The 22,385-nt window shown below is 40.0% G+C and overlaps 1 protein-coding gene across 1 annotated transcript in view; it reads right to left on the bottom strand.

The window, feature by feature from the left end:
* Window positions 1–17,550: 17,550 nt before the first annotated feature.
* The window catches only part of PLPP4 (phospholipid phosphatase 4), a 50,943-nt gene continuing 46,108 nt past the window's right edge, over window positions 17,551–22,385 (bottom strand). Inside the window, exons 6-7 of the mRNA XM_062001903.1 lie at window positions 20,985–21,155; window positions 17,551–17,750 (exon numbers count right to left, since the gene is read on the bottom strand). Of these exons, the coding sequence (XP_061857887.1) occupies window positions 17,551–17,750; window positions 20,985–21,155 (371 nt within the window). The remainder of the gene's footprint in view (window positions 17,751–20,984; window positions 21,156–22,385) is intronic.

Here is a 22,385-nt window from a genome sequence, read left to right as displayed (position 1 = left end):
TAAATGATCTGAGAAATCCCAACCTGGCACATGGAGCTGCCTGTGAGATGCCCTGTAGTGTATAGCACAGAGTACGAGGCACCTGCAGGCTGAGGAGCTGGGGGCTGTATTTCACATTTAGCTACCAGCTCACTGCATGGCCTCAAGTGAGCCCATCTACTTTTCTGTACCCAAATTTCAGCCTTCATCTTGTCAAATTAGTACATTTTTTAACAAAAGTCCTTTCCCCCTCCCCTGTGTAAATCAATGAAGTCCTTTCTTGCATTACACATTACATAAACATTCATAATAACTGTTTCCCAACTGACTGGTTAGCTTCCTACCCCACAAACTTGCTTTAACGTTGGGCTTGGTCTTTAAACAGACTAAGAAGCAAGATAACAATAGGATAAACAGAAGCACTTCCAGAGCAAAAAGATGTGGTGCTATTATCTGAACACTTTCCATTTTCCCTTTCATTAACTTTCTGTGATACAAAACTGCTGCTGAGTCAGTTTGTGTGATTTACTGGTGAGACAGAGATGCACCCTTTTCCAATTACTTGGGAAGAGACAATATCCATGTTTTCAGAAAGAAATCCTAATATCCAGACCAATATGCCCATGAGCCCAAGAGTCTTTCAGCGTTAAAAAATATTAGTGTGGGGACATTTGCTGTAGAAATGTATCCCCCTAGGCCTGGGATGCTCACATCAGCCTTGCTGGAATGCTAAAACTGATGATGGGGTCAATGCTGTGGTACTCAGCTATGACAGCCCTTGGTCACTTGCATGAATTTGGTGTATTAGCTACCTACAACTTCATTTTTTTTATGATCTGGTAAAGATTGCTGTTGATTGACCTGTAGCAACTGTCATGGGCTGGATGGAAACACAATGAGCCCAAATATCTTTGAAAAGCTCAGAGTAGTTTGGGTGCACGCCCTGGCCATTAAGTTCTGATCTCAGACTTGTTATGGTCTGGCTTTAGAAGAGCTCAGATCTCACAAATTATAATCTCCAGTGGGCATTAGGCTCCAGTGCCTTTAGCAATGGATCTGGCAGCACACCGAGAACTAATTGCAGTGGTCCCGTGGCATGCACATCCTTTAATAATCACTTGATGAGCTACACTTTGACTCCACTACAGCTGCTCATACCCACAACCTTTTATACTTCAAGAAGGTGCAAGGACACAGAAAAAAGACAAGATCTCATTTGATTCTGGGGAAAGCATTGGTATTTAGATTAAAGCTCCACAAGTTCCTCTTATCTCCCTTACACAGTAGCAGCCCAGTCTCTGCAGGCTGGAAAAGCTACAGTGATATTCCTCTTTGTGGATTTACTGACATAACTGAGTAAATTCCTGAGATCTCATTTCATTTCAAATGTGCTACTGAATATGCTATTCATACCACCACACTTGGTTTTGCAAGTAACCTTTTATCCATCTCATGGGTTTCAATTTTTTAATGACATTCCTTGTTACAAAGCTGCATCTTAAAATGACAGAAGGTAAAGTTGGTTCAGTCTTGCAACACAACTGATGATCAAATCTGTGTTTGCAGCACAAATCTGAATCCCATACAAATCCTCTGAATCACTCCAGATTTCCTATCAGCTTCAACAGGAGTGTCAGGATTTGGCTGTTCCTCATCAATTTCTTCCAAATAAACTTGTAGGTGCAAGGGTTTGAGCCCCATTTGACAGATCCTTATTAAAAGGATAGGGAAAAGCATGTCTACAGCTCTCTACTACACAGATTATTAGGACATAAACTGTAGAAGTTATCAAAACTGTTTACACTCAAACACAGTAACTAACATCACACCACTAATGGCCTGAAATGGTTTTGCCTGAGAGATGGATTTTAAAAAAATAATGTTAAGTATATCTGAGAAGTGTAGTTCTTGTGTAGATAATGATGAAAGGGAGAATCAGAACAGTATTACCCAGGCAGCAAAGGAACAAGAACTGAGATCCTAAATAAAACAGCTAGTACATGAGACTAAATCCTGCATTGTTTTTTAAGTAAAATAGTAAATTTCAAATAAAACCTCAGAAAAATATTCCTCATTCTGATATCTCAGAAATTTCCCAAGGAAAACAGTCCAGTCTTTGTTCTGCTACCAGGATACACAAAGGGAACTGTTTAATGCAGACCTTTCACAGGCTCTAAAAAAGTTAGGGGTGAAAAACTGTTACTTTAAGACTTCTCATTAGTCTGAAAATTGATTGTTCATCTGTTTGTTTTATACTCCCTATCTGCATCTCCAAAGGGTTAAGGACTTAACTGGCTGCTTGAATATAAGCACCTCATTAAAAGCAACGTTTTCCATTTAGAACATGGAAACTGAGGGTTACAAGGGCATAACTCACGCACTCACAAGAACTTCAGGTGCATTTTTAAAGCTCCACTATGAAACTGGCTTTCAACACTTTGTCATTTCCCTTTGCCAAGTTGAAATATGTTTTTGTAGGATATTAAAGATGTCTCTATTACTTCTGGCCTAAGTATATTAGCTTGAGTTACTCTCGGACTTGCTGGGCAAATCATCACAACTGACTTGATACTACTATGAACTATGTTATGACGACTTAGGGGTCTCTCTAAGATCATTTTCTCCATGCAACTATTTCCTCATTTTATGACAATAGTTCAATATTCCTTAATTCCATTGGCCTCTTGACCACAAGGACACATTGCTGGGTCATGGTCATCCTGCTGTCCACTATGACCCCCAGGTCCCTTTCCCCTATACTATATAATTTCATGTTTAGTTCCTTTCATAAAGCTCCTATTAAGCTAATAATCTTTGGTATGTTCTTACTTCTCTAGAAGAAAGAAACTCTCATCCTTCTTGTAGTTACTTTTGAATCTTAATACAGAAAGCCCATATTTTCACATGGGCTACTGTTTTATTAATGTGTTCCATGACAACTCTTTATTAAGCCCTACTGGCACTGGAAATAACAGGAAAACATGCATAAAGGAGCTTAGAGTGCTGAGCAATCAGACCATCTGCCAGTAAACCCACCACACATCCCACTGGTGTGTTTGTCCTCTCTCACATACCCATGGACCTAGAGGCAAAATTGTCATGCATTTTATCCAGCTGAAAGCAGCCTCAGGTTGACTGAAATCAAGTGTTGGACAGTGTTTGCTTTGGCTGAGGAGCTTACAGGCTTCTCCCTTAGTCTTTTCCCCGAGACATAGTTACTACTAAAATGAGAGTAGAAACTGCAATGGGAGACTGGCACATGGTCAACCTTGTACCTCAAAAGCAAGTAGGCTTGGCTTATGGCACTTAAGATGGCTCCATCCACGTTTTATCACTAGAAAGCAGAATAAATCCCACTTATTTGCTTTCTTACCTGGTATTTTATATTTTACTGAGGCAAAGCCACTCACACAATGCTTGATGGTCAGTGTGGGCTCCCCAATTGACTGTACTAAGCTAACACTGTAACATTTTGCACACAGACTGGTAAGCCAAGATCAGCTCTCTTTGGGATGGATGCTTTCTTGACCTAGTTGTCATTCATCACCTGCATCAGAACCACATCACTGTGAGCTGCTCTTCTGTCACACACACAGCAGCAATGGGCAGCTGGTTTGCAGCCACAGAGGGGATTTACAACAGGGTTACACTGCCTGAATGGACAAGGGAGGGGTTCAGCTCCTGCAATTTCTTGTATTTGAGTTGATGTTTCAACAACCACAGTCAATAAGACATTGTCAGAGAGATTGTAGGTATTTAGATTAATGAGTTGACTCACTTCAAACACACAATTTGCAATAAGCCTTTCTGCTCATTTCTTTATTGGCCTGCACAGTAATGATATCTATTAAACTTCACTCAACCATCAGGTAATACAAACGTGTTTTTGCAGTTGGATGCAGTCAGAAAGGCCAGGCACATCATCACTGCAGTACATATATCTTCTGAGACAATTATCAACCTCAAGTAGGTAGTAATCAGGAAGAAAGGACTCTAACAAAAGACTTAATGATCTCTTGCTGGAGTAGAGTTCTCTGAGGTATGATGTCCACATATTTTTGCAGGGATTCATCTGACCTGTCTTTTTCTATTGGTAATAAGTCGTCCAACCCTCAGGGTAGAAAGCCTCATTGCTCTAAAGAAACACCTTGAGGAGCAAGAGTTAGGAACAGAACCACCTTAAGCAAAAGAGCTTATTCACCTCATCCCAGCTCAGCATCTGGTGTGCAGGCTTTTGGCATGGAAACCTCTGCCAGCGTCCTTCTGTGATTCTCAAAGAACAGCTTGCAGAAGCAAATTCAGAAAAACATCCTGAGTGGAAAGCAGTAGTGCTAGCAGGATGGCAGTTAAAGCCTCAGAAGAAAGGAAGGCAAGAGAATGCAGACAGCAGAAGGCATAAGTACCCTGCAGCTGGGAGCTACAGAGACTAACACATCCAGTCAGAAGATAACTTGTTTCTGACAATACCCGAGTTTTGCACACTTGCTGTTTCAATGGTATTCAGTTAACTCAGGAAGACAAGTTAAATAATAAAAGGAGTTTGAGGAGCCATGCACTCCCATGAAGCACAGAAAATATGTGCCTTCAAGGGAGACAGTAAATAATTGATATTTTCTTCCGTTTCACCAATAAGACTGAACAGAAAAATCTTACAACTTTGGCTAAGCAAAGTTGTCTTTTCTGGGACATTACCATGACTGGTATGAGAAATGAGAAAAGCCATGCAGAAATGTAGCTGACCCAGAATTAGCCCAACAAGGTAATCAGCATCTGCAAGACAAAGGGACCCAACCAGTCCCAGTAGACTGGAGACTGTAAATGCAACAGAAAAATCCAAATGACTCAGTGAGGAGAAAGGGCTCATGAACAGCAGAAGGAAAACCAACAAAAATAGCAGCAACTGACTGCACTAGAAACACAGAAATCCAAGAACTTGACACGAGAATCAGAGCAAGCACAAGTCTCCAAAACAGTAAATGCTGCACAGCTGGCATATACCTGTGTGCTTACGTGCATTCCCAGCTTAACACTGATGAATTATAGAGTGAAAACGACCTCCAAAAACATAGTAGATAAAAAATTAAATGCATGTTTTCCCAGTCAAAAAAGACTGTGTGGTGAGGGGGAAGAAAAGGGTTAAAAAAAGAAATTTCAAGTTGTTAAAATGAATCTACTGTATGTATTTTGCATCTTCCTTGTTCTAGGAAGTCCTCAAGACCTCACCTGACTGCCCGTGCAAAGTGATAACAAGGAAATAACTCCAACCTAAGGAAGTGGTTTAATCAACCACTTATCTAGATTAATGGACTTTAAACCAGATAAAATATGATGATTCTTCTTTAGTCTGGCTTTCATTAACCTGAGATTTAATTAGAGCAAGACACAGGCTTGATGTATGGTCTTCAAATAGTGATGATATTACTTATAAGACTGGAAATGCATCACTTAGGAAAGGGATATCTCATTTCTTCCTTGATTATTTCTGTCTCAGAGTTTCTAGCATCACTTCTTGTTCCAAGCTTTGATTTTTATTTTAGAGATCCTATTTTCAGTGCAGTAACAGGTTGTCAGGCCCCCAGCCAGGGGTTAAGTCATGAAACCTCACCTCATTTCTATGTTTTGGTTTTTCTTTAAGCCTCTGGCCATGCAAGTCCATCCCTCACAACACTGAGGCAAGAGTCAGTGTGTGGTGAGCAGATGCTACCCTGGTAAGAAAGCTTTTCCTGACAGCTTTCTGCCTACGTACATAACTGCAGCTAAGCTGTTGCTTCACCTGCTCTGGAATGTAAGAGCTGCACTACTGCAGGGATTGGTATGCCATCCATCACTACAATTTATTACTGAAGATAAATGTAGGTTATTTAGTCAACTTTCCATGTAATTGATCCATAGCCTTTCTTGGGTATTTCCAGACTTAATCCTTGGTGGGTTGAAAATTAAGTGTATCATTTATAATGGATAATTCATGACAAATTACTTTAGAGGAAATAAAAGTCACTCACACATAACTGTTAGTAAAAACTCAAGAGGTACAGAAGTTCTATTCAGAAAGCCAAAATTTAGAGCTCCTGCCAAAACCCATGTGATGCTCTTCGCTGGTGAAGAGACAGAATCCTTGCAAGCAGAGGACATCTGCACCAGAACACAGAGGGTGCAGGCAGCGCTGCCCTTCCACAGTGTGTTCTTCAGGGGTCTCCAGTTTGGCAAAACCTCCCTTCTCCAGAGACATAGCAATGATCTGTTTTAATAACATCATTAAGGCTTTCACTACGTACAAGGGCTTACATGAGTAAGTCACAACTTTGGTGCTACAGGAAGAGTGTCTTCAAATGATTATTTCTATGAAGCCAAATTCTCTTTAAGTTGCAATGTCCTGATGGACACATGCAAGGTACAATGGATATTAAGTGGGAAGGCTAACTGCAGAAATGGAACACCCTAGGTTCTTTGAACTTCTATATATAAACTAAAAATAAATTAGAGATGCATAATTTCCAAGCAGTGGATCTTCATAAAAGCAGCTGTGCTAATAAAAACAATAGCTTCCTGAGTAGAATATCAAAGGCATTAAAGTGACTGAGCTGGGGAAGCATTTGCTTCTTTCCAGGAAACCTAATCCCTATTTTGTGATTAATATTAGCTGATCAGTGTTCTCACCTTTAGTAGCTATCTACTTATGCAAATAGTTATTTGCTTATGTATTGGCAGTAGCTTCCTTCCTGGTAAACAACAGTTTAAACTTGGAGAAATTATACAGTTTGTGAATCAGTGCAGTGTTTTCTATCATGCAAAAATAGATTCCTAGAACAGGACAAGACTTAGATGTAAGATAAGAATACATATGTAATATTATTATAGATAATCATCATATAATGTCAGAGTGAGAGAGAAATTCCTGGAACAAATTAGTAGCAAATTAAATGGTTGCCTAAGGATGGCAAACACACTGTTGAATTGCAGTGGGACCTCGTTTTAGTTTTAAGATGTACAAGGGCATCTCCTGAGTGCCCTGAACGTTGTTTTGAGTCTTGGGGTACAGCACTAAAAAAAAGTTATTTAATTGGTTGTGATGAGGAACAACAAATGAGCTCAGCTCCTTGCAAAACTCCTGCTCTCTGGTTGTACTACCCTGAGGCAAAGATCTGAGGACTTTTGTTGCCTGAAATCCTGGCCTGAAGCTGCTTCATACCTTCAGAATATGGATTATTCAAAAGTATCCATCTCTGCTCTCTACTATATTCCTAGCTTTACCCAGAATAACCTGTCTGTTTCTTGTCAGCTGAATGGTATTAATCTCCATCTGCTTGAGAGAGAGGCTGTTGGAGTATGTCCTTGCACAAGGAATAAAACAGTCCTCTGTTGAGGAAGCCTCTGGAGCTCACCCCAGCCATTTCCAGCTCAAGTTTTCCAAAAGATAAAACTTTGCTTTGAAAGATTGCCTGAAACTCCCTTTTCTGCTTAGCAAGAAAGATAAGGCAGTCAAAATGAAGGCAGCTACTGCCTGCACAAAAGCAAAATACTCATCTCAAAGCATCTCAGTCAGTTGCTTTGTTCCTCTAGTTCAATGCTCTGTTGCAATCCCAATAAGAAGTGACCCCGAAGCCAGGTACACTTAGGTCACAGTAGGGTCACAGCACATGGTCATCTAACAATGAAAAACCCTCAGTTGTCCAACAAAATAATTAGAGGGAAAAAAAGAAACCACCACCACAGCCCACAAATAGAACAACCCACAAAGCAGGGAGAAACCCCATGGTTCACATCAAACTCTCATTGGGATTTTCTCCTGGCACAAAGCTGAAGGAGGAGAAAAGCATTATTTGTATGATCAGCAATTAACCTACTTCATTTTAGGAACCTCAAAGTTTATTTAATACCCTACCACTTCATAAAAACTTGAATGATTCCAACTAGAATAAGGCATTAATACTTAATGACTTGAAAAATTCCATACCCATTGCCTACCTAAGTGCAGGTATCACACAAGCTTCACAGCTTTCCAAGGCTGCAGTGTAATTATGATTGCCATGGTGGTGTCAAAATGCCTCCAAGCTCCATCTCCACATTCATTTGTCCTGTCCAGGCAGGTATTAGCTTGGCTACCAGCAAAGATGCACTGAAATGCATACTGGGAAGGTTCTAGAAAGAGCACTTCAACCACATTCTCTCACACCAAAGGCAAAGCTTTATCATAGAGAGCAGCTACAGACTTGGAAAGAGGGTACATTTATTTTGTGTTAATAGAATTAGTACCAGCAGGATCAAATCCATTCTGAAGCTTCAGAAGGGCAGCAGAACTGTGTATTATTAGAAAATAGGATCACATCAACAGTATTATACTCAATGTGTGGGAAGGGATCTGCATGAGACAACACTGTGAGTGAGGCTCCAGCAAGAAACATCAGTCATAGTACCAACTCTAGAAGGAATGAGAGTCAAAGTGGACAACATTCTATGGGAATGAACAGCCCTAAGCATTAGAAATTACTTCTGGCAGATTTAAGCAGTAAACACTTTTGTTGCTGATACCTTGGAAAAGAATTGTCCAAAACCACAAACCCTCTCATGAACAAGTTGTTTCATTGACCAAAACCTGCAAGTCAGTAACTTTCAACATTAAATTTCTGATGGGTGTTTTACCATCTGGTTACTGGGGCCCTGGAAAGGGTTAACTGATGAGACTCTTTTGCTCTGGCAGTTGCACTACCACAGATGAAGAGTCGAGGCTCAGATATGAGAGTCAAGGGGGACATCAGAGTACCAGGATGGCAACTTGCTTCTATAGCATCAAAGGCCTTTGTTTTTAACAGGCACTAAACTAAGTATGAACAGGAAAATAGCTCCTGCCAGATGGAGTTTAATGCCAGAAAAGCAAAATGAGAGACGAGAGTTACTTTAATCCCTTAAACCCTTTCATGTCCTTCATTGGATGTTATTAGGAATAATAAAAACCCCCCAAATTTCTAGGTGATTACAAGTGATTCAGGTCATGTATACCCCAGACAACTATCCCTCCCACCATCTTCATTTGCTGTGTAGCAGGAAAGAGTGAAAGATGGTTTCAGAGCTTGAGTATCAGTGTGAATAATTAATATTAAGATATGTTGAAATGGAACAGTTGACTGACCCATTTTCAGACTTCAGGCAAGTTTCTCTCATGTAAAGACCTAATTTAAGTTTACAATGGCTTGTTTTAGAGCATAAGGATGCCTGCCAGATCACCTCACATGGATAAATCTCCACAAGACAATGCAGAGCATCATTCTAGTATTCCCCAACTATATTTTGCCTCCATTGATTTCATCAGTGATCAAAGGAAGTTCTATCTCTTAATGACCAGTAACGACATTAAATTCAGTGTAAACTTGTCCTTAACACTTCTGTAGAAACAAGTATCTTATTAATCCTAAACAGATTCAGGGAGTCACCTGTAGCTGGAGGTTTAGAACCTCCTGCAGAGCAGCAATCTGAAGTACAACATAGTCTGTACTATAAAGAAAGCTCTCTGCCTCCAGGTCTCATTTAAGGGCTCAACATTGGGTGGAATTTGGCCCAGATCCCACTTAAATGAGCCAGTTCCAGCTCCTCGGAATAAAGTCTGAGCTGAGTACCCTTCACTGCTGAAATCCAAAGAGAAACTGTCATTTAGATGAAATACTAAGAGACAATGCTTTGAATGAGAATCTCAGCTTCTTACAGAATCACCTTTGGGAATCACTGTTGAATAGTAGTGAGCAATCACTGCTCACAAAAGATAAAGAGAGCCCATTTTAAAAAGACCTCATACCTAAAAACTCAGCTTCTTGACATTTCTTTTCACTGGGTAAAAGCATTATCTAACAAAAGCTAGTGGAAGCACTAATGTAAGCATTTAGAAAGGACACAAAACATAAAGATACAATTTAGCCTGAGGAAAGACATGGGATATTTTACCAAAGCACATCACTGGACCATAAAATGTCAGTTGTGATGCTACACAGAGGACATGACTAGAAGAGGAAAGTATCTGTGGGTCTGTCTCTACTTTCCTGAAGATGTTATAATTAGCTGTACCCTTTAAACCTAACCTTTATTCCTTTAACACACTGAGAAGAGTAAATTATACCTCTTGTCCTCCTTTGAAAATAAGTGGAAGTTCAGCGTGACGAGGAAGTGACAGAAAAGCTTTCAGTTGAGTTCAGCTGACACGATGATGTATTTTTGTCCCATCTCTCCTAGCAAAGCCATTGAAATTCAGGTTGCAAGATTGCTTTAGATTGGGCTTGTTAGTTCTGGCATTTAAACCCATTCTTCACAATCTTGATGTACCCCTAGGTGCATGTCAGCAATGCCACCAGCAAAGATTTAGCAGAGGAAAAGCAAGTGTACAGCCCTGAATGTATTATTTACTTCCCAGGGCTCCAAAGGTGATACACATCAGGTACAATTCTGAAGGGTAATACTAATTACAGCAGCATCTCTAGGTATTTAGTGGATTACTAATGAGGTACTCATTACTAATTAACTTATAAGCCTCTTTCTTCACAGCTGTATTTACTGCAGTATGAATACTTCTTATTGGATAGCCATTACCAGTGCCATTCAACTCAATAAACTACCCTTTTAAGACTATAGTTTCATAGGAAGATAGTAGTAGAAGCAGTGTAACTTCTCCTCTTAGTTTTTAGCAAGGACAACGTAATGGCAAAGTGTGTATTTACTCACTGAGGAGTTCTGTGGAACTCCTTAGAAACCACCATAAGCATTAATACAGATACATCTTCAGAAAACTAGTTGACTACTTCAGAATAATCATTCCATAAAAGTAAAGCTGAAGGAGGTTCAGAGCCTTGGTTGAGCATAAGCCAGTACCTTTCAGGTTAGAAGCTAGCCTTTCCTTCATGGCAAATAAGAACAAGCATAAACCCACAAACCTTGCTGCTTCTCCACTTAATAAGAGTTAGGAAAATATATGAAGCTGAAAAAGTTCACTAGGTGATCAATTCTAAGTTCCCCTGCTGCAGAAACCTTCCACACACTAAGGGCCATCAAGGAACAGGGTCAATTCTTCTACCAGCCCTTTGGCCACAACACAAAGCCGCTCTATTTCACTGCATTAAACTGGGCAGTCATAAACTTGGCAAAGTCCCAGCTGAAATACACTCAAAATTAATTAATTTCCACTTACCTTAGGAATTCCCAAATAGAATAGGAAGCTGTTTTCATCTCTCCATTGATAGTTGTGAATCCACTTACTAGGCACGAGTTCCTGTCGCATCTCTTCTTACACAGAGGCTGGCTCCCTGTCCCTTCCTGGAGCTCACTCATGAAACATTGCTGCAGGAGCCTGGCTGTGTCTGTAGCAATGCTTGTTCTCCATTGAACTGGGTACTCAGATCAGCTGTGCTCATCTCTTTTAGGGCTTAGTAGCACAGGAGTTTTCTTTTAGTATTAATCAAGAGAGGACTGCAGCTGATGCTAAAAAGAAACTGATTAGAAATGGAAATGTTTTCCATCAGAACACTTCCCAGAAACAGAAGAGTTGCTCTGGCATTTTGGGGTGAGGTTCTCTGCCCAGGATAGAATTAAAAAAGAGACAAATTAGGAAGGAACAAACCACACATTTGAGGATAATCCTGTTACTATGGGCAGTGATACTTGACAGAAGTGGGTTGACAGCCTCCAAAGAGCAAGTGTGGAAATCTGTACTTCTTACAGTTCCCCAATGGTGCTTAGTGGTTCCTAACCAAGAAGGCTACAAACACTCTTACTTGAAGACTGTCTCAGCCCCAAAAGCACTATTAGCCTGGCAGTGAAGCATTTGCAGCCACTTTCTGAAGTGAAGATGTGATGGGTGACTTCTGGGGAGAAAGATACTGTAATTAATACTGGGGTCGAGTCTGGGGCAGCACCCTTCACTCTCCACTCTGAGGAAAGGCTTTAACATGATTTAACAAGTGCCTTCACTTGTGTGAGGCATCAGTTAAGTTCATGAAGGGTTGTGGTTAGGAAAGATTGGTTTTCACTTTTTGCACATGCTGGCATCTGAAAGTCAGCATCTCTCAAATGTGAGCAATTTGTCTGCCCACAATGACACTGTTGCTTCACTTTTCCATTTCCACTATAATCACCTAACTTGGAGTTCACATTGGACTCAGCACAACTGCATTCATTTTGGTAGAGGACCTTAATTTTACACTGTGTAAGCATCAGTTCATCAAATACTCTCTGGCTGAAAACCTTCAGTACCTATTTGTCTGGCTGGTGCATCCTGATTTGTACCCTGCTGTTTGACCCTGAAAACCACTCTGATTTTTTCCACCCATGCTGGGAAACAGTCTTCATTGCCTCTTTTGTTTCCTTTTTGCTTCTTTCCTTTCTCTTCTCTGGGACCTTTGTCCTTCTCTTCAACTCCCTTCCAGCATCTGTTTCTTTGAGGCACTCCACGGACCACGGGTTTCTGATGTCAAATGGATGGAAACTGTCAGGAAGAGCCTGTTTCTGTTGTGTTTTTCTCAGAAACTCCCCCAAAACAAGCCCAAAACAGCATTGGAAGAGCTGAAAGGACTTGGAACATTGTGAGATGTCAGAGAGAAAGACACACCTGTGCTGGGTGAGCCAGGTGTGTGATTCCAGGGGTCCATCTGTAGCATCTGTGTTTTTTAGGGCTGTTTTAGCTTGCAAGGATGTTAAAACCCTGAAGTTTTCCCAAATTTATACACGTGAAGTGAACAAGAAAACTTCAAAAGAAGTTCCAATAGGATTTCCCAGACTCAGTCTCATGAACACTTAGTGCTTTTTGGATCTATGTGAAATATTGTCTGATGTAATGGCTGGGCAGATGCTACACAAACCCCTAGTCTGCAAAAAAATCATGTTAGCACAGCTTCACTTAAGAGGCTAGAATTGTTTGGTCTGCATTTTCACACCCTAGAACTTAATCTGTTTAACATGGCTAGAAGAACAGCATCTTCCTCTCTGCATCTGAAGTAACTGTCAATGACAAATTCCATGGAAAAGGTTTAAATAAATCAGGTTATTATTATTAGGAGCAGGTTATTATACAATGCGTTTAATTCTGATTGTTCCAAGTGGTTTTATTTCAGTGTTTTTGCATTGTTAACTTATGTTTAGTCCCACTATGACTCCTGCTTCTCTGAGGTCTCAGTTTCTCTTATTTGTGTGAAGTGCAGCTATTGCAGCCTTTTCTATTCCCGAGATTTTCCAGTGTGCAGATCTAAACACAATGTTTCCTCATACAGGCTTGCCTAGGGCAGCCATCCAGGAAAAGGTCTGTGTAGATGTCAACAAACATCTCTCTTCCAGCTGCTCTGGAGATGAAAAAAAATAAGAAAGGACCTGAAAGAGCTCAGATGACATGGGGAGGCAATTAAAAAGTTTTCACACATACCTGTGAGCAAGAAGCCAAACAAAAGCAAATAAACACTGGAATGAGAAACAGAGCCTCCTGTGCCCATCTTCTCCTGGACATAAATTTGTTTCAGGCCATGTGAATTGAGTATTCATATCAAGTGTTAAATTCTAGTAGGTCGACAGAATAAGGGATGACAGCTGTAAAAGCACCAGTGAATTCAGGAGCTTTTTTTAGGGAACTAACAGAGAAATTCAGTCCTGAGGTTTAATGTTTATGGAGCTGCTTGAATTGTGTTTCCTGCTTGGCACTCTGCAATCCTCATGAACTGATCAAATGCATTGCTGTGTTGTTTTCATCTAAGCACTAAGTTAAGGACTTTGCATTTCATTCCCCATTCCTACCTTGCTGCCCAGCTTGCAGAATGTGGGCTACCCCCAAATGCCTCTCGCTTTTCCCTTTGGAAAGTCTTTCCAAAAGCCGTCAGCAAAATAATAATGGGCATAATACTTTTTGCTGTAACTTCAGCATCCATCATTTCAGAGGTTTTTTTGGTATAGTGATCTGTGTTCAAGCAAGATTCAAATCCACCCTGAATGCTGATTGCTTGGCCATCTCTGCAGCTTTAAGCAAAAACTCTGCAGTTCTCAATGTGCCAAGCAGCTGTAAAAGGAATCCCAGTTCAATCCCATATACCAGGAATTACCCACCCAATCTTGGCATTTTCACTTTATACATGTTGAGCCTGAGATACATGTTCACTGTGGGGACATTTTGGTTCACAGTCTCTTGGTCTCAGGATATGTCTGCAGTGTTCAACTACATTTTGTTCTCCTTTTCTAGTCTAACCCCACCTGTTATTAAATACGGCACTCCTCGTGTCATTTGACATGTGGAACTTGACAGATGAAAGGGACCTGCTGCAGTTTAACTGGCTAAATACTTCCAAATTTCAACCTTGCACACTTACACTGGACATTTTTTTCCTGGATGAAGGTCTGACTGTACTTTGGTTAAAGGAAGGAGCCTTTTGGAACTGCTGCTGTTTATCAATCATGCAGTCACATTAGGGCTTGTCTTTTGTAATACTTCACGTGGCTCATTAATGAAACTAACTTGGTAACTTTCATTCTTCTAAAAAAGAAGATAACACACAGATGTACAAACCCACATTCATGTGTTGTTTTATTGGTGCATTACAACATTACATTTCCTTCACATTGAGAAAGCATGAGATTAAAATACATTGATCCACAAAAATGCCTTCCCTGCACTGACTTTGCACTGGTAATTACAGCACCTACAGATGCCTCCACAAGTTTCATTTCATTAAGTCTTTCATAACTTTAATTACATTTAATCAAAGCTTTTACATTGTCTGTGACTTTCAATGTAATTATGCCCATTAAAACACTCTTTGCTGCTTTGCAAAGTTCACCGATTACTCTTGCAATGTAAGTATTTATGCTGCATTACACTTCATCTTCCAATCTTTTAACAGCTACTACTCATTTCAGGAGTCTATAAGCTTTCCCCAGCCCAAAGAAGACAGCTTGTTTTGTATCAAAAGCCATTAAAATACTGGGCATGTGTACAGCACAGTTAGGAGGCCCCACTCATTTTTGAGAATAAGCCAGATCTATATAAAAACATGCAAAATGCTCTATGCATCAGTATTAAACTTCTCATTTGGATTTCATGTGGTTTTTTTAAACATTTGCATATAACCTGGAAGACTAGGGTTCCTGCTGAAAGAAAAAGCTAATGGCTGAGCCATACACAATGTAAAGATGTGATACCCTTACTCCAGGGCTGTCATTAATCCTCCCATACGAAGTAACAGAAAATGGTATCCCTGTTACAGAGTTTTGCAGGATGGTTTAAAAACTTTATAGGTAAGAGATTAAATCTCTACTAAGCTGTGTGGATGTCTAGAATAACATATCAATTACACCAGAGGAGTGTTCTGTCAAATCCAGTGCAAATGCAATGCCAGAATAATTTTGCTTTGCTGATGCTTGCTTTGTGAATTAGCATGAATACACCAGCAAAACCAGTTATGTTTGGGTAACCACAGTCTTGAGCTCAGAATACTGGAACTGTCAGTAAAAAAGTCCTATACCTCTAGCTGACACAGTCAAACTGGTATCAGTTTCACAAGTAGATCAGGCCTATATTTCTACAGAACCCTCCTGGGTTCATGTCTATTATATTCTGGTCTTTAATGTCATTTCCTGTTTCCAGTTATTTCCAAATACAATATAAATTGATACACAGTAAGCTTGCACCCTCTTGTACACAGGGATTACTTTTCTTTTTAAAGGGATTCCACTTTACTTGCATCCTATAAAAATTCAAGTGTTGCCAATCAGGAAATAACTCTTCCCAAAAAATTCTAGAAAGCTTATTTGTGAGAAAAGTAAATGCCAAGCCTTACACAAAGACATTGAGCTGTTTGAATCACAAAATGCCTACAAGGCCAATACATATTCCAACAGGAATACATAAATTATAATTATGGCAGCAGTCTCCTCCAGTCTAAAGCACCATAATAACGGTCGTTGATCAATGCTACCTTGATCTCTTTAACCAGCAGCTCCAGCTAAGAAATGTTCAACTGCCAAGATGTGGAACATTTGCCTGCATTTTTCATAGGATGCCTAAGAAAAGAAATCCTGGAATCTCACATCCTGACACCCAAAGGTACATCATTTCACAGGGATGTGATGTATACTGCATAGTGAATACATAACAAAACAGGATCCTACCAATAATAAATTAACTGAAGTCATACACCTAAGAATCTTCTCCATACCAACAGTGGTTTGATTCAGGTGAGTTGATTCAATTCAGGTACCAAGCCAGACTTTGCAAACACCATGCTCATGTGGAATGGGTCTGGTTGAAAACTGACTCCAGCATTCCTCTGGATGTGTTAACAGTGCTGGAGACCACCATTCATGGTTTTGTGCCCAAAGTCACAAATGAAAATCTTTGCATTTCTTTCGTTCACCAACGCTGCAGCGAGTCACTACACAAGAATGAACATGGGACACAGACTCACAGAAAACACTGTGTTTCTTTATCCTCAGAGTTTCAGGATTTTTTAGCAATTGATTTTAAAGACTTCAGCTTGCTAAATGTCACATTCTTCTTTCTTTCATTTTGTTTTGATGGTAATCACTGCAAGAGCTCTCAAAATACCAAGTTTCTAATCCATCCTATGGGTATGTGTGCTATAGTAAGCTGATAACTTCAACAGTGTGGAATTTCTTGAATGGCAGAATCATCCTGTGGAACTACTAACGTGTGAGGCTTGGTTTTCACAAACACTTAAACCATTCTTACCTTTTGGCTCCTTGATCATTAGTAGCTCGGAATGACCTCACCAAAACTTGATGATTGTTATGAACTTCTACCAGCATGTGGAGATATTTTTTTTCATGTTAGAAGGCAAAAAGATTAACACAAGGATGATGCCCCAATTGATCAAATTATATTAAGAAAAAAGACTGGCCACAATAGATCATAGAATCACAGAATGGTAGGGGTTGGAAGGGACTTTTAGAGATCATCTAGTCCAACCCCCCTGCAGAAGCAGGTTCACCTAGATCAGGTCACATAGGAATATGTCCAGGTGGGTCTTGAAGACCTCCAAGGAAGGAGCCTCCACAACCCCTCTGGGCAGCCTGGGCCAGGGCTACCTCACCCTCACAGTAAAGTAGTTTTTCTTACATTTAAGTGGAACTTTTTGTGTTCCAGCTTCATCCCATTACCCCTTGTCCTGTTGCTGATGCTGAACACCTGATGAAAAGTGCTGTGTGTATTCACCACCCATCAAAATCAATGAGTGCTGAACACAACCAGAACTTTCTAGGAAATACTCAGTACTTCAAAAAAATCTGTTTCCAGATCTACTATATTCTCAACCACATCGTCTTAAAATTACTCTCTTAACCATTGTCCACAAGGATTGTTTTTATTAATGTTCTTTCCCTCAAGTAGCCCATCTGTTTTCAGCAGACTGAAAGTGGATAATTCAGCAACATTTAAAATGGTGATATTATGACATCAAAAAAAAATATTTCTCTTTATAAAAAGGAAAGAAACAGAAGGAAAAAAAAAAAACCCACACACTTACAGTAAGAAACATTGTGTTAAGAGACCAGTTTGGAGGAAATATGAGAAGGCTAAAAGTTCATTCTGCACATTTCTTGAAGTCATACGGGACCTTCAGTTATTCCTTCCAGAGGCAAGCCAGTAGCATTATCTGCTGTAGGTCTCTCTTCTTTCTTCACAGAGTTCTGATCTAGCAGGCTGACATAAGATTTATGACAAGCTGTATTACCCAAAGGAGGGTAGTGTTGTCTGTAGCATATATAAGCAAAAATGAGGCCAATGATCCCTCCAACGAAAGCATCTAGATAAGAAAAGCAACAAACCCAGAAGCCTGTTACAATGGAAAGGTCAGCCAGCAGTGACAACTGTAAATAAAAGACATTTGGTTGTCCTGGGGAAGTGTTTTATCCCAGGAAATGTGGACTTCAAATTATGACAAAGAATTTGGAGCCAAATACCACAATCACACAGGACATACAAAACCAGTGTTTTGTTTGGAGCATCTCCAACGTTCTGAATACTCAAAATGTAGATGGTTGTCTACATTTCAGGACATGAACAAGGGGAATAGAACATGGGGCATTAAACATTCATAATGTTCCAGCTCATGTATCTTCTTCCAGTTTGCCATGATTTACAGTGATCAGCACCAGGTTTCCCATTTATGAACACCACAGCTGTACTATGTTGCTTACAGCACCCAGAGCTCTCCCACTGACAGGTATACCTCAAACTCTTGCACTTACTACAGTCTGTTCCTTACCTTTGCCCAAGTACCCCCAGGAAAAACAGCAGCTAAAGTGCCAGATCAAAAAGCACTGCCTAGAATATGATTTGAGACCATGGCTTCTTTTAACTAGAGTTACTAAGCACCATATCAACTGTACATACCTGTGTTTGCATTTTACTTTCAGTTACAAAGAAACCCCAGTGTTAATAAAATCACTGAGTTTAATGACAAAGAAGGGCAAATCAATACAAACTAATTTTGTCTACAATACTTAAATACAGATTAAATGTTTTAGTTTATTGGCTTGGTGTATATTAGAACAAAGGATGTGTGGTTCAATTTTCAGTGGGTAATAAATGACTCGTTAACCATCAGATGGGCGGGACTCTGAGAAGCCTTTAGATGAGAATAGCTTGGGCAAGAAAACAAGCAAAAGGCCATAAAAATCTGTCACAAATAACTGTAATAGAGACTCAAGTGAGGTTCTAAAAGGGGATTGTGTGTCCACAGTATTTGCAAGCAGACAGAAGCTTATCCTGCCCATGTTGGAAGCTGTACCAGTCAGACTGTCCCTATCAAACTGTCACAATACAAAACAAACCAAGGGCAAGAATTTTCTCTGTAGTTTACCATTAGAGCATCAATCAACTTCTACAAAATTTAGTTATAGTGACAAGATTCACCTTCTATAAACCCATGCTGGTTGCAATTCCCAGATTACCTGTGGCTGACTCAATACTGTTCAACTGCTTTTATATTTTGCTCAGCGATGAGGTCATGGCTCTGATTACTATTTTGCATTGTGAAGAAACAAAGATTTATGCTAGTGCTTTGTAAGTTCCACGGCATAGCAAGACTTGCCAACAACTTGCCTAGATAATTTCTTTGAAAACACATGCAAATAATGGAACTCTAGGTCTCCATTTGGGCACCACAGTAATACATATTCACTACATGATCTATACAAAGACTTCTAGCTTACTGACCTTGACTGGGGGTAACAAGCAAACACATGGGCAACTATTTTGACTCATTTTTTAAAAGACAATTCTGTGTTTTGCTTGTGCCCATGGCAGTCTGTTTCCTTTTGTTTTCCCTTTCTCCATAAAGGAAAAAGGATATTCTTTCACCCTCAGTATTTATCTTTACTTTTTTCATACAAAGTTTCCTCTTATTTCATGAGAAAGTTAACAGTTTCAGAGTTAAAAGCCTATACAGAGATCTAAGGACTTAAAAGCAGTTAATACATTCAGGACTCATCATGAAATATCCTAACCAACATTCTTGAGCATTACGTTCTCCAGCCAAACTGAAGGGAGAACATAAAGTACTCATAATATTAACGTTCTGAGCCCACTCAATGGCTTTTTAATGTAAGGTTACTCTACTCCATCTTTCACCTACAGTGTGCTAAGTCTTGGATGTCATATTGATGGTCTTCATTCCCTCCCCACAGCATAGTTAAGACTCTATCACCAAGCCACTGTAAGTAATTTAACACAATTAGTTGACTCTGCTGAGCATAAAAGACAACATCTGAGCTTCTGTGCTGAATATTACTAGTGAACTAGTCTCTCCCTTGAGAATGAAGTTCTTTCAGGTAAAAGATATGTCACCTGCAGGATAATGTCGGCCAGCACTGTTCTTAGCTTTGGAAAAGCTGAATTTTCAGCTCCATCTCCTTAAACTTCAAAGATAAATATATGAGCAGCTGCAATGGACACAGTCACAACCCCTTGGGTGTAATTTCCTTTTATTATATATAAAATACACCACACTAATGTGCCTCATAGCACATGTTTCAGTACATAAATAATTCTTACTCTTGGCAAGAGACAGGAGACACTGTAAACAGATGTTCCAGACTTGAGAGTGAACTTGTACACTCCCACTCATGTTCATTCAGACTCTTCTCTCTCTTGAACGGAGAGTTCAAATCAGCCAAGTGTCACACATCAAGCATGAGATTAGTTAACTGCTGCCTGTCCCTCCTGCCAGCCTGGTGAGGCACGCACCTCATGTTCAGCAGCTTTGTGTTGGAGCCTCACTCAAACTCTAAGTATCAGTGAGCAAAGAAGAGTAAAGAGCCCTGTAACAAGACAAAGTGTCTGCAGAAAACCAGGAGACTTCTTAAGGAATGTGTCAAGGCTAATGGTTGGTGATTAAGCAGCTAGAGGAGAAGAGGATGCTGCATAAACACAGAAAACAGAGCAAAGAAAAGCACGGATGAGTCTTGCTCTGGTATGCTGACTGCTGTATGAGATATGAAAGTGCTTAGTGGGACAGAGCTATGCTGTACATAATTGAAACTATGGAGAGGAACCAACAGAACACTATGCCTTTGCATTTGGTTTGTATGGGAAGGTTTTTGCATTGGGGGGCTACAGGGGTGGCCTCTGTGAGAATCTGCTAGACGCTTCCCCTGTATCCAACAGAGCCACTCAAGTACCCAACAGGTACCTGGAAAAGCAGTAGGCAAGGACTAGGACACACACAGATTTACTCTTTACTACAGGTGGATCCATCCAAGACAGCAGCTATGGCACTGATGTACATTGGTACATATGGCACTGATGCAAATTTGTCCATAAATATGATGATGTACATTGCATGCATAAAAATACAGAACAGTAAAAGGCCCCTGCAGCATTTTCAGGTGTCAAAACCCTCGGCATCAATCAAAGAAGAAGAAAAATCTATAGCATATTACTGTGTTTTAACCATCGTGACTTAATGAGGAAAAAAGTCAAGCAAGTACAAGGCTAATAAAGGCAAGAATAGAAAAAGGTTATGTCCATGGCTCACCTTGCCAGTGATGTTTGTAGTCACACATACGTGACAGGGCAATCATCATGGCGCAGTAGAGGGGCAGAATTGCTGCACAAAGCCGCCAGCTCTTCCCTCGGCCGTTTTCCGTGAAGCAGTGCAACTTTCCAGCTAAGTAGAACGTGGTAAAGCCAAGGCCTGAAAATGCAACTGATAAAGAAAGACATAATTACTGCATTTTGTCATTAACACCATGTAGTATTATCCACTAAGGTCTGACAGCAAGATCCTTGTACTGTGGAGAAGCCTCGGGACTTTCCAGGGTGATATTAGGAGGTAAAGTAAGTTGAGAAGACCCATCTGCAAAAAATTGAGAGAGTTTCATAATTTGAATGGTGATTCTTATGTAACCATAGAAATGATGCTGTTATAACTTTGTATTTTAAAAGGATATAGATCATTGCCTACATAAAGAGTTGCCTTGGTTTGTTTTTATAATAGAGCAATCATCATCTCACAACCTTTAAAAAAAACCACAGTTCTTTGGGAAAAGGATCCCACAAGATCCATGAGATACATCTGTACTCCACAGCAGTGCTGTCATCTATGCAGCAAATGCAAGCAATCAGATAGGTGAGCACTGCAAAGCAAATCAACTTCCTTCTCAGACATACTCAGCTTTCACATAACCTGACATGTCTTCAAATATTCTGGTACCTCTACAGTCACCTCTCCAATAGCAACTGAATTTCGTTTCCCTTTAGCAGTTTACCTTTCTCCTCTGGGGGAGACACCAGCAGTGGAAAGAATCCCTGACTTTATTTCCAGATTAAATTAAGCATTTAGGCACATTTTTAACTCGAGTCACAAAAGCTCTTCCATGTTTAACTTTCAGCACACCTTTCCTGCTTTTAGACCTATTCTAAAAAGTTAAGGCTCAAAGCAGAAACTTAATTACATTTAAATGAGATTTGTAGGTTCATGCACCACCGGCAGCGATGACAGAAGTCAGACACCAAGTTTCTGCACTGAATTTCTTCCCTCTTGCAGCTTTCCACCTTCCAGAGAGATACTAGATGGGGTTTTTTCTAATATGCATTTGTATATTTTTAAGAAAACCTTTTTAACTTATTTTTTTTCAGTAGGAAAATTAGTGCTGTGACAGAACAGGTAGCTCTCTGAAACACATCTTCTGTTCTCTCCACAAACGTCATTCATGCTCAGTGTTGCTCCTTACTGCAGAGATCGAAACAGAACATATGCACATAAACCACAGATAGCAAGACTATAAATATTTATCCAAGCATTTGAAATCCTTTTTCTGACTACATTTATGCCTTTTATCCTTGGGCTATCAAAGCACCTCAGTAAGAGGTGACATTCATAACGCAAAATTCTCTTCTGATTCTGCTATCAGTGAATTTAATGGTAAAATCACCA

The sequence above is a fragment of the Colius striatus genome, chromosome 8 (assembly GCF_028858725.1).
Source record: "Colius striatus isolate bColStr4 chromosome 8, bColStr4.1.hap1, whole genome shotgun sequence".
Taxonomy (NCBI): domain Eukaryota; kingdom Metazoa; phylum Chordata; class Aves; order Coliiformes; family Coliidae; genus Colius; species Colius striatus.
Note: the sequence above shows the minus strand (reverse complement) of the source record. Positions and strands in the feature narration are given on the sequence as shown.